This window comes from Hemiscyllium ocellatum, chromosome 19 (genome assembly GCF_020745735.1).
Source record: "Hemiscyllium ocellatum isolate sHemOce1 chromosome 19, sHemOce1.pat.X.cur, whole genome shotgun sequence".
NCBI lineage: Eukaryota > Metazoa > Chordata > Chondrichthyes > Orectolobiformes > Hemiscylliidae > Hemiscyllium > Hemiscyllium ocellatum.
Genome location: NC_083419.1, coordinates 42,378,086 through 42,391,385, shown reverse-complemented (window position 1 = coordinate 42,391,385; position 13,300 = coordinate 42,378,086). Strand labels below are relative to the sequence as shown.

The window sequence follows — 13,300 nt, the reverse complement described above, 5'->3', positions numbered from 1 at the left end:
GCAAGTTTTTTAGAACGCGAATGTGCCAATCAGAGGCAACGGTGATGCGTTACCGTTTGACGCCAGACAACCAATAGGAGCAGGGTAGCTGTGTCCCTCACCCAATAGGAAGGGTGAAGCTACACCAGAGGGTGGGGAATGTAAAAGCGGGACGGATGAAGTTGGAAAGAGTCATTAAGATTCGTTATCGGAGCAGCAGGTATGGGCTGGATAGAAACAGTCAAGTGGTTAGTGGAGTCATAGGCCTGGGTCTTTTTTTAAGGAAATGGCGAGACAGCGTTTTGTAGTTATTTAACGAGGTCTAAATCTTAATATAGTGCGGTTAGGATAGCGACAATGTTGTATGCATGGAACAAAAAAAAGAGTGGGTAGACACAGCTTGGTTTGAAATGTCGGTCAACACTGCCTCCGACACAGGAAGCGTAGAGGTTGGTAACATGGTTTTATCAAATATAGGATTTTAAGCACAGAAACAACTGATCCTTCTAAAATAGCTCTTGTTGTTTAATAGTACTATCTCGTTTTACTTTATCTCGTCTTCCTAATCTTTTCTCCTTCCACTTGTTTCCTTGAATGCGTCTGAAATTATCTTTAATGCATAAGTCTATTCAACATGTTTTAAACAGGACCAAGTCTGATTATGCATAAAGTTTGTAAAGTAATGCATATGCCATGCTTGTCCCCTTTTTGGAATAGCACAACTAGAAAGGACAACGGAGTTATTATTAACACGGTGGGGAATATTACAGTGTAACACCATCGAAGCAAATACAAAAGAACATGAAACTACGTACTCAAACTGTTTGGTACACCCAGGAGGTAAGTATTGCACCATCTGACAAGCTTAACTCGTGCTTTTATTTTAAAATATGGGGTTTTCTGAATGATTGGTAAAAGGACATGCTGCTTCACAGCTTAAAGTTGATTTTATTGCAATGGATCAGTGTTAAATTTCAGAATTTGAGACACTGAAGAGTGTTTTTGTTTTAGAATATCAAAAAGTGAGGGTACCAGTGTTGCAACCAGTAATTGGAGTTGTTGTGAACACCCATACTAAAAGATATTTAAATAACAGTTTACTTGTTTAAATAACAACAAGCTGACATTGTTCAGACAAATAATTGTTCCTGGAAATATTTAGTAATGGTATTTACTATCTTTTAAACAATTAATGTATTTTACATCAAATTTATAGTAATACTGGGGAAGAGGAATGTGCTCGTAAGAACTTAAACATCCAGAACACAGTAGCACCACTGTATTCTGGCAAATCTCTTCAGATTGTTCCCTTTAAATCCATCTTGTTTTGTCAATTTTGTACCCCTCCAGATTGAAACCTCTTGGCAATTACAGATCAACATTTTCCTAGCAAACCAAATACAAATATGGCTCAGTTTCTCCCTTTTAGCTGCTGAATACAATGTTCAGTATTATAACTTAAATTTTAGAAGTAGCCAAAGAAATTACTTATTTTCTGCACCAAGGCATACTCTGTTTAGGATTTATTTTTGTGCTACTATTGCATGAAATTAACAAAACAACTATCTAATCTGGGAGTAAGTAGAAGAGGTCAGAATGGATCACGTGGGCTAGCACAGTGCTAAGAGATGCCCTTGCCAAAGATATTGTAACCTGTATTTTTTAAAAAAATATAAATTGTCAGTGTTTACATAAGCAGATTGCTGTATTTGAGGTGCATGATAATGATGACTCTGCAAGTGCAAGGAGAGGAGCACTCTGAGTCGCCAGATCTTCTCCCTGGGCACCATGCCCAATTAGCCACTCCCCTTCCTCAGATAGCCTAAAACTGTTCTTTTCAACTCTATATAATGCAGGATTAACAGCAATACCTCTTCTCAAAGATAGTTCATGAAGGATAGAAGTGGAACTAATCTTTACATGTTTCATAAGTATTTCTTTAGCCCTTGTGCATTAGCCTCAACAACCTGTTTGTAGGACACAAATAATTACCAATGAAAATCTATCATCTTCATATAATTAAACTTGATAAAATTAACAAAAGAAACATGTGTGAACTGCAATAGTACTGCTTCTCTGCTCATACAGGGAGGGATATGATTGAATGGAATATGGTGCCATGAACTCAAACGTTTATTTTTATTGTTTGAATCTGACCAAAAATGAAAAACACAATTTATTTTTTTCCCCTGATGTTGGATATAATTTGGCAGGCTGGAGGTAGTTATTCTACTATCACCTCTTTTTTTTTTTAAAAGACAATTTGTGGCAAAGAACATTTAATTTTTTAAAAACTATTTTTGCTCCTTGCTATAAGATGGTCAACAATGTTCTATGTTTACCAGCAAATATAAATGTATCTGACACAGCTATTCATGGCAAAAACTGTATTAACTTAGTTGAAGTTTTCTAATTCAGCAAAGACTAGGTATCCACTTGACCTTGCGTGTTTTTCACACATTTGTCCACTGAACTATTGCAGAAAGACTAGTTTAATTTTTTTAAAAAATATCTATTCTAATTAATTCCAAGGCTAAGATGTAGGATGCTTGATGCCCCGCAAGAAGAAGCCTAGCCAATCCAAGAAGCCCACTCTGCAGTTTTTGGAGAGTCCACAAAAAGGAGAAAAGGTCATACAAGTAGTGCCTCTTCAATCTGCAGTAAATCCACGTCATGTATCCTGTGTACCAATTGACCAGAAATCTTCCTTCACTTGGGTATGTTTTTTTTCTAATACATTTTTTAAATTTAAGAATACACTACCAGTTTTGATGACAGCACAGTCTGATCCCCTCTGCACCTTAAGTGCCTTTACAATATAGGCTTGGATTGTCACATTGATAGTCACAAGCCTACAGCTTGTCAGTGTTTTTGGGTAATTGTGTTCCGATCCATATTGTCAAATATTGCTATGCAGAAACCAGCTGTCCCAAACTGATACTTAATGGACAAAAATTGTAAATTAATTACAAATGTAACTAAGTTCTACCCTATTCCTTTTAAAATCAGTGTTCCACAAGTAAGCATATTGGATGATTTAACTGTGATAGAGTTTGAATAATCATTCCAGGTTTATTCTCTTTGAAAACGTAACTTTTCTTAATTCTTATTAAGATAAGATAATAGTCCTAAAATATTGTGACATATAATGTTATCCATGTTTCTTTCCTCTGCACAAAATGTAGGTTGCAAAATCAAGGCACTCTGGTGCACTGCTAGGGGGCTGCTGCCTTGGGTGCATGTATAAGATTGTGTGGGATTATTGACAAAAAACCCACTAAAGTTATTCCTAGTGTCCCAGCCAATAATTAACGATTATGCTACAATTGTGCTACAAAGATGGATTGTCCATACATTAGCACATTGTGGGAGCTTGCTGCACATAAATTATCTCTTGTATATCCTACAACAATAACTACATTTCAAAAGCACTTTCTTGGCTGCAAAGTGTTTTAAGATGGAGGATGGTCATGCATAGAATTATAGATGTACAGCATGGAAACAGATCCTTCCATCCAACTCATCCATGCTGGCCAGAGACCCCAACCTAATCTAGTCCCATTTGTCAGCACTTGGTTCACCTCCCTCAAAGTCCTTCCTGTTCATATACACATACACATCCTTTTTAAATGTTGTAATTGTACCAGCCTCCACCACTTCCTCTGGCAGCTCATTCCATACACATATGACCCTCTGTGTGACAAAGTTACCTCTTAGGTCCCTTTTCTATCTTTTTTCCCCTCTCTCCCTAAACTTATGCCCTTTGATTCTGGCCTTCCTCCACCTCAGGGAAAATACTTTGCCTATTTATCCTATCCATGCTTATCATGATTTTATGAACCTTGAAGGTCACCCCTCAGCCTTCGCTCCAGGGAAAACAGCCCCAGCCTATTCAGCCTCTCCCAATAGCCCAAATCCTCCAACATCCTTGTCTGCCACAGGGAACCATTTCTTTTCCAGGTGTTGCCATAGTTTGAATTTTTGGACACCACAGTTGAAGGACCAACACGAGAACAACACAAATGTAACATCCTTGTAAATCTTTTCTGAACCTTTTCCTGTCTCACAACATCATCTTTCTGATAGGAAGGAGACCAGAATTACATACCATATTCCAACAGTGGCCTAACCAATGTCCTATACAGCTTCAACATGACCTCCCAACTCCTGTACTCCATACTCTGACCAATAAAGGAAAGCATACCAAACACCACCTTTACTATCCTATCTACCTGTGACTCCACTTTCAAGGAGCTATGAACCTGCACTCCAAGGTCTCTTTGTTCAGCAACACTCCCTAGGACCTGACCATTAAGTGTATAAGTCCTGCTAAGATTTGCTTTGTGAAAATGCAGCACCTCGCACTTATCTATCTGCCACTCCTCAGCCCATTGGCCCATCTGATTAAGATCTCATTGTAATCTGAGGTAATCTCCTTTGCTGTCCACGACCCCTCCAATTTTGGTATCATCTACAAACTTACCACCTATACCTCATTTTATATCCAAATAATTTATATAAATGACAAAGTACTGATCCTTGTGGTACTCCACTGGCCTCCAGTATGGAAAACTACTCTCCACACCACCCTCTACCTCCTTCTGTATCCAAATGACTAGCTCTTCCTGTATTTCATGACATCTAATCTTGCTAATTAGTCTCCCTTTTCTTTTCCAGGTATTGCCACAGTTTGAATTTTTGGACACAACAGTTGAAGGGCCATCACGAGAACAACACAAATGTAACAAATCTGATCGCACAACACGACATAATTACAGAAAAAAGCAGAATACTACACTAAAAGCAGTAGCCGAGAGAAAACTGTGCAATAACTTTGTCCCTTTGACCTTTCTGGGCTGTGATGAGTTGCCTGTTCAGAAGGAGAACCACAAGTTTCATTCTGGCCCCAGTCAGAAAGTTGAAACTCTTGGTCAAGCTCAACTACCAACAAATAAAACTTTACTTATGGGCATCACTCACCAAGCATTCAAAGATGACAGTCCCTTTGGAAAAGTTCAAAATATAGATATCTTGGGTCAGAAGTTCAAGTGTAACCATCAAGGATCTGTGGCAAAGGGCTTGTTTGGCAAAATGAACTTTGTCACAAGTTCAATAAGGAATATACCACACAGTTCTATGAAATGCTCCAGTTTCAGTTCTCCATTGTATTGTGTAAACCATCAAAATTGTGCAGAGTCTGTTGGTAAGGAGGTCTCCCTTTCTGATGAGGATTTCATTCTACCACACGTTAGCACTCCCACAATTGATAGCTTACTTCCAGCGTGTAGCTTGAGAAGACATATTAGTAGAGTAAGGGACAGAACACCAGACGTACCCACTAGAATCTCTTTCCAAAGCAGACCAGAGGACTGCTTGGATACAAGTTATGGACTGAATAATTTTTCTGAAGCATGCCTAACTCCTGAAGTTTGGGTGCAGGACACTCCAGAGCATGAATATGGACTCAAAGCAATCTGGCGAAGACGGCCAGACATCATGCAGTATCTGAAAGATCGTGGAAAATTAACCAGTAGTGATGTGCTTGTTGGTAAATAATAGGATACTTGACCATTTTCAAAACAAAAGCAAATAGTAATAAGCCTTTCAGTTTAAATGGTATTGTCACATAATTTTAGTTACTATTTACCACTTATTAAGAATATCTGGGAAATTGACTGAAGCTACATGAGCATTATCCTTTGACCTGTCAACATGGCAATACAGCTCACAGATTTGGAATTCTTTCACACGTACTGGGTTCAAAATATAAAATCTTGATTTTCAACTGTGGCATTTCCCATGTCAGTGCAACAGTGGGTCCAGACTCCATTTCAATATCTGAATGGAATATAGAATCGGATGTGATTTTGTCGGAACGAATTGTAATTCGCTCATGCCCACAACAACTATCCTGTATACCTTTTATTAGTAATGTGTTTCAAGTGATCACCCGCTATACAATTAAAACATTTTTTTGCTTTTGTTCCACATTTTTAGAATAAAAGTCAATATTGTCAGCAAACTATAAGAATTCTATCTCATAGATTTGTTTGAATTCAAAGGAGTTCATTTTTGATTTTAGGTCATAGCATAAAATGACCTATAAACCTGTTTTTTAACAAAAAAAATAACAATTTGAATTAAGTTGAGGAGTGGCTAATTTAAGAAATGGAAATAACTTACTAATGTTTAACATCAGCATTGCCTGGTAACTGTGAGCTGGGAATATATGGAAAATAAGTTCCTCTACATGATCCCTCCATATTTTCCTCTGCTCAACAGCAATAAGATGTAAAATTACAAGAAAAACAAGTGTAAAGAAGAGGATTAACTACATTTTTAATGTAATTTTTGTTTTTTTCTAAAAGCCCTTTGGGGATAGGTGGATGAATATAACAACTGACCATCTTTGCAAGCTTATCCTGTATTTTTAACGATGTTTTAGACTTTTTATTATTATCTCCAAATATCCTGACAAACCTTTGTTTATCCAGCATTTCTGATCTGAGGCCACAGTCTCTGACCTTTAACCTAGATCACTCCTCCCTATATGCACAAAGATTTAGAGTCATAGAGATGTATAGTACAGAAACAGACCGTTTGGTAAAATTCGTCCATGCTAATCTGTTATATCAAATTAATCTCGTCCCATTTGCCAGCACTTGGCCCATATCCCTCTCAATTCTTCCTATTCATGTACCCATCTAGATGTCTTTTAAATGTTGTTGTTGGACTAGTCTCCGCCAATTCCTCTAGCAGCTCATTCCTTACACACACCACCCTCTGTGTGAAAAACTTTGCCCCTAAGGTCTGTTTTGAATCTTCGCCCTCTCATCCTAATCTATGCCCTCTGGTTCTGGACCCCACCTCCTCTCCCCTTCCCCCAACCCTCCCCTCACCCCAGAGAAATGACCTTCTCTATTTACCCTATCATGCCTCTCATGATTTTATAAACCTCTGTAAAATCACCCCTTAGCCTTTGACACTCAGTGAAAACAGCCCCAGCCACTTCCCTAAAGCTCAACTCCTCCAATCCTGGCAACATCCTCATAAATCTTTTCTGAACCCTTCATGTTTCACATCTTTCTCTTTTGGAGGGAGACCACAATTGCATACAATATTCCAAAAGTGGCCAAACCAATGTCCTCTCCAGCCATAATATGACCTCCCAACTCCTATACTCCATGCTCTGACCAATAAAAGAAAACTTACTAAATGCCTTCTTCACTATCATATTTACCTGTGATTCCACTTTCAAGGAACTATGAACCTGCACTCCAAAGTCTCTTTGTTCAGCAATCTGTTCCTTATCATGATTTGAATAAGTCCTGCCCAGATTTGCCTTTCCAAAATGCAACAACTCACATTTATCTAAATTAAACTCCATCTGCCACTCCTCGGCCCATTGGTCCATCTAATCAAGATCCCATTGTATTCTGAGGTAACCTCCTCCACTGTCCGCTACACCTCCAATTTTGGTGTCATCTGCAAACTTACTAACTAAACTCCTACGTTCACATTTAATTCATTTATATAAATGACGAAAAGCTGTGGACCCCAGCACTGATCCTTGTGACACACCACCAGTCACAGGTTTCCAGTCTGAAAAACAAACCTCCACCACCACCCTCTATCTTCTACCTTCAAGCTAGTTCTGTATCCAAATGGCTAGTTCTTCCTGTATTCCATGAGATGTAACCTGGCTAATCGGTCTCCCACGCGGAACCTTGTTGAACGCTGTACTGAAGTCCATATAGATCACATCTATGACTCTAACCCCATCAATCCTCTTACTTCAAAAAACTCCAATCAAGTTAGTGAGACAATTTCTGGTTGCTTGTTCTCTGAACAGGTTCGCTTAGCAATTTTGCTAGTTTTTAGTTCTACTGCCCAACTGGGGCTGAATTAGTGTTAACACAGACTATCTGAATTTCCACCTTTTAAAAACACAAATAGGAATGTGATATTAAATTGTACACTTGTCTTTGTGTGGTCTAGATTTTGCAAAAAGTTTGAATAACCTGCAACAAATAATAGAAAATTCTTGACTACAAAAGAACTTTCTTCAGTCCACTAATACTTAAGAGAATTGCAGTGAAAGACTTTGGGACATACAGCAGACCAGAACTGGATTCTAAAAGATTTCAGAGGGTTGTGGGGAAGTGACACGGTTGAACACAATGCGGGCACTGAGACATTGCTTCTTGCTTGGGAGTGTAGGTCAACAGTTGATGGGCAAATTGGATTGAAATTAGGTTGTGATCAAAAGTTTTAAGTAGCTTGAAGAATGGAGTGTGGTCAATGGGGAGCTGGTCTAGAAACAATAGGAATCCTTCACTTCCCAAAATGGTATGTTGAGACAACGTACTTGATAAATTCTCTGAGCCTTATCAGGAAAGCTTGACTTTTTTTTGTATGAACTGGAAGACTGGATCAGTAACTTATTCAAAGGTTGCCAAATTCTGGCTACGTTGACTGAAGAGTGAAATAATATGCTATTCTCAACATACGTTCCGGCAACTACCTATAATAATCCTAAAGTGCATGCTAGGAAATGAGTGTAACCATTCCTGTGGGAATGGATAATATCTATCTCTCACCGCTGAGTCAAGTGATGTACTATCCTTCGTTTTGGCTACATCAGCTCAGGAAAGCTGTACTGACCTTTCAGGAGCTGAAGTGTAGATTCAGCAGAATCGTACCGGGATGGGCATAATGCAGGTTACATGAGCACGATTTGTATTCTCGTGACTTTAGAAAACGGAGGGGGCCATCTAGTTGAGCAGTGCAGGCTGGAGGTTCGTCCGCACCACAGGGGAGCCTTCACAAGCCATGAGGATGCTCCCGAATACATTGTCTGTGCACTACATAAATATTACCGAGCAACTGGGAATGATTCCAGGATTTTGGCTGTTCCAGAAAGGACCTTACGTTACCTTTTACTGAGGAAACTGCTTGAAAACAAGACTTTGATTAGAAAGGCCCTGGCTGAATGGGATGACGTGTCTAGGTGGGAGAGAGGCGGGAGGACCAATGGGAATGGTTTTTGTTGGAGGGTACGTTGCTAGGGGCCTGGGCTCCTGGAGTGTGTGGAAGTTCAGTGACGGAGCGGGAGCGGGAGACAGGAGCGGCCGCCAGCACCATAGCAACGGTGCCCAAAGATGTCCTATTACGGTGTCAGGTAGAGAAAGAGCGGCGGGGAGGGAGAGGGAACGGGATTGGGATTGGGAATATCAGAGAGAGGAGTAGGGTGGGTATTGAAGGGGGAATGCAGCCTGTTAATTGCTGGGTGTCGGGCGCACACTCTTAACTGCTCTGCACCGAAGTCGCCCTTGCATTGGGCATTGCCAAAAGTTGGCTGTGCAGGCGTTTCAATTTGGAAACAGCATTTTGGGCAAAATCTGTTACTAATCTCCAGATGCGTGGATTTTTCCACTCGTTGTTCGATGCTGTGACTTTCACACATCAGAGGGTACGGCGTTATTTTTAGTGCAACAATCTGTCTTGAATGCTGCAGCATTTTGACGTGTATTATTTAAAAATTATCAACACATAAATCACACATAACGATCTGAAAGTCTGAAGATGGGACGTCTTCCTCTCTTTTCAATTATCTTTGTTTTGCTAACAGCAAAATTCCTTTGTACAACACTTTTGCAGCTGTTACGTAGATTTTTTTTGAAACTTCTGAAATTAGTTTAAACGATATTTTAATGAATCTATTTGTAATGTGCTTTACGGAAATAGTTTGTAAATGTCAATTTCCTTTTTGTAACAAGTTATTTTAAATAATACAGTTTTCAAGTAGTGTGTAGGTACGATTCATAGTCAAAGCTGAAAATTAATTTTGGGTCTTAACCTCTTGTGAGGAATCGCTATTTTGTTGGTGTGTTTCTGAACTTGAAAATTTGCAGCTTTGACTGTTCACCTTTTGACATTGTTACCTAATTGCTTTCACTCTGCTGCTGAGTTGAACACAATATATGATAAACTCAAGTTGATGATCTTCTGTCTCCGCTGCTCTTGAGACTATTGTGAATTGTAGCCCTTTTATTTATGTTTAAGATTTAGTTACTTATAGTGGAAATAAGGAATTGAACTTTCATTTTTTACATTATTTCAGGGGTAGACAGCTGCAGAATATTTTAGATTATCATTTACAATTTTATGGGCTGGTTATATACAATTTTTACATGCCAAATTAAACTGGAGGTGACTAAAGATATTTGTTGTGAAAAGATGCTATGCTTCTATTTATAGTATTTCCATTCTACAGTCAAAGATTTATTATAACAGTTATTGTTGCAAATGCTTTACATCATGCATGTGTCCAGAGTAATGCCAGTTATTGTGATGCCATAAGCTAGATTATGTACATATTAAGTGTATTTTCTATATAGATGAGCGCACAAATTTTCTTCATAATATGAGAACAATGGCTGATGTCACAATGGTTATAAAGCTCTGATACTTTGTGAAGTCATGAAGCAGCCTTCAGCATGGAGATAACAAACAAACGCATGTTTACAATATGAATTACATAAGCTACAATCAGATGATTTGGACCAGTTGGTCTTTGCCAGTGATCATGCTCCACAGAAGCAGTCTTATCTGTTTATTTCTTTAAATGCGTCTATGCTATTCAATTCAACTCCTCCTTGTGATAGCACATTCCATCTTAAGATTGAATTCAGGACAGGCAACAACAGCAAATTACATTTGTATTGTATATTTGACATAACTTACCAAGGTGTTTCACAGGACCATTGTAAAATCATGTAAAATGATAATCCTCATAAGGATACATTTGTTTTGATGACCAGAAGGTTGCTCAAGTATATAGGCTTCACAGAGTTTCATGTTGGAGGAAACTGAGGTGTAGAGGTTTTGGGAATTCCAGAGCTTGCTAACTGAAGCCATTAATGACAGCAATTATGATAGGAATTAACTGAAGAACACAAGGTAGAAGCAGGAGTAGTCTGTCTGTACCCAGTTCAGCCATCTAACACCATTATGGACTTCAACTTCATTTTCACTGAGATAACACAAATCTTTGTATCCCAAATTTAAATATGTTCAACAGTGCAGAACTTGCAACTGCCTGGTGTAGAGAATTTCACAGATTTATAATGCTTTTAGAATCATAGAGATGTACAGCTTGGAAACACACCCTTTGGTCCAACCCGTCCGTGCCAATCAGATATCCCAACCCAATCTAGTCCCACCTGCCAGCACCTAGCCCATATCCCACCAAACCCTTCCTCTTCATATACCCATCCAAATGCCTCTTAAATGTTGCAATTGTAGCTGTGATCTATATGGACTTCAGTAAGGCGTTTGACAAGGTTCCCCATAGGAGACTGATTAGCAAGGTTAGATCTCACGGAATACAGGGAGAACTAGCCATTTGGATATAGAACTAGCTCAAAGGTAGAAGACAGAAGGTGGTGGTGGAGGGTTATTTTTCAGACTGGAGGCCTGTGACCAGTGGAGTGCCACAAGGATCGGTGCTGGGTCCTCTATGTTTTGTTATTTGCATAAATGATTTGGCTGTGAGCATAAGAGGTACGGTTAGTAAGTTTGTAGATGACACCAAAATTGGAGGTGTAGTGGACAGCGAAGAGGGTTACCTCAGATTACAACAGATGGCTAGATGGGCCAATGGACTGAGCAGGGGCAGATGGAGTTTAATTCAGATAAATGCGAGGTGCTGCATTTTGGGAAAGCAAATCTTAGCTGGACTTATACACTTAATGGTAAGGTCCTAGGGAGTTTTGCTGAACAAAGAGACCTTGAAATAAGTGCAGGTTCATAGCTCCTTGAAAGTGGAGTATCTCGCAAGAGGCCCAGCAATCATTTCTCTAGCTTCCCACAGAGTTCTAGGGCACACTTGATCAGGCCCTGGGGATTTATCCACCTTTACGCGTTTCAAGACATCCAGCACTTCCTCCTCTGTAATATAGGCGTTTTGCAAGATGTCACCATCTATTTCCCTACAGTCTATATCTTTCATATCCTTTCCACAGAAAATACTGATGCAAAATACTCATTTAGTATGTCCCCCATTTTCTGCAGCTCCATACAAAGGCCACCTTGCTGATCTTTGAGGAGCCCTGTTCTCTCCCTGGTTACTGTTTTGTCCTTAATGTATTTGTAAAAACTCTTTCGATTCTCCTTAATTCTATTTGCCAACGCTATCTCTTAAGTATACTCCTCCTTCCTTTATACTCTTCTAAGGATTCACTTGATCTATCCTGTCTATACCTTACATGTGCTTCCTTCTTTTTCTTAACCAAACCCTCAATTTCTTTAGTAATCATAGAAATATGTAGCACCGAAAAAGACCCTTCGGTCCAACTCATCTCTGGCAATCAGATATCCCAAATTAATAGCCTGGGCTATTTTCCCTGGAGCATCAGAGGCTGAGGGGTGACCTTATAGAAGTTTATAAAGCCATGAAAGTAAGGATAGAGTAAATAGAAAGGTCTTTTCCCTGGGATGGGGAGTCCAGAACTAGAGAGCATAGCTTTAGGGTGAGAGGGGAAAGATTTTAAAATGGACCTAAGGGGCAACAATCAGAGGAAGTGACAGAGGCTGGTACAACTACAACATTTAAATGGCATCTGAGTGGATATATGAAAAGGAAGGGTTTAGAGGGATATGGACCAAGTGCTGGCAATTGAGAAGAGATATCTTCCTTTCTTAGTTTTATCTTGAAACTCTGATCCCTTTCTGTAATTTTCCCAGCTGGCAGCTAAAACTGTCCACCCTATCGAGTACTTTAAAAATCTTGAATGTTTCAAAACAATTTTCTGTCATTATATATATTGCGGATAATATAGGCTCAGTTCACTCAGGATTGTCCTATGATAAGAGCCTGTCTTCCTTGTGGACGATCTAACGAATTGTTGCTGTACTACCTCCAATGCATTTCTTTAAATAAAGAATAAAGCTGCATGTAATATTCCATGTGTGGTCTCATCAAAGCCCTGTGCAATTGTAACAAGCTGTCTTTATTCTTGTATTACAATCTTCTCACAATAAAGACTTGATTGCGTGCTAAATTTATATTCCTAGTATGAGTGCATTCTAATATTTGTGAACATCAATATTAGCACATTTTGCAGTTTGTAGAAATGCATTGCCTCTTTTCAACCAAAGTGAAAAACCCCACACTTCCCATATTAAATTTCACCCATCACCCTATTGCCTACTTACTCCCTTAACCTGTCTATTCTCTTGCCTCTGAGTCATCCTCAAAACTTGTAGTCTTATTGCAATGATGAACTAAAATACAAGCTTATTAACCTTTTAAAATCTC

General features: G+C 39.1%; 2 protein-coding genes across 6 annotated transcripts in view; both read left to right on the top strand.

The window, feature by feature from the left end:
* The first annotated feature begins 152 nt into the window (after positions 1-152).
* LOC132824725 (uncharacterized) lies at positions 153-5,989 on the top strand. Of its 2 annotated transcripts, none has more exons than XM_060839401.1 (4): positions 153-199; positions 697-819; positions 2,512-2,696; positions 4,657-5,989. In XM_060839401.1, exons 3-4 carry the CDS (start codon positions 2,532-2,534, stop codon positions 5,533-5,535), a joined length of 1,044 nt encoding a protein of 347 aa, XP_060695384.1. In that variant the 5' UTR covers positions 153-199; positions 697-819; positions 2,512-2,531; the 3' UTR covers positions 5,536-5,989. The 2 variants fall into 2 exon arrangements, with proteins under 2 accessions (XP_060695384.1, XP_060695383.1); XM_060839400.1 differs by having other exon boundaries at positions 165-428.
* A 3,105-nt stretch (positions 5,990-9,094) lies between these two features.
* LOC132824724 (tubby-related protein 3-like) overlaps positions 9,095-13,300 on the top strand; it is a 137,629-nt gene continuing 133,423 nt past the window's right edge. For all 4 annotated transcript variants that reach the window (XM_060839398.1, XM_060839397.1, XM_060839396.1 and 1 more), the window contains exon 1: positions 9,095-9,160. In XM_060839398.1, the coding sequence (XP_060695381.1) occupies positions 9,141-9,160 (20 nt within the window). In that variant the 5' untranslated portion in view covers positions 9,095-9,140. The remainder of the gene's footprint in view (positions 9,161-13,300) is intronic.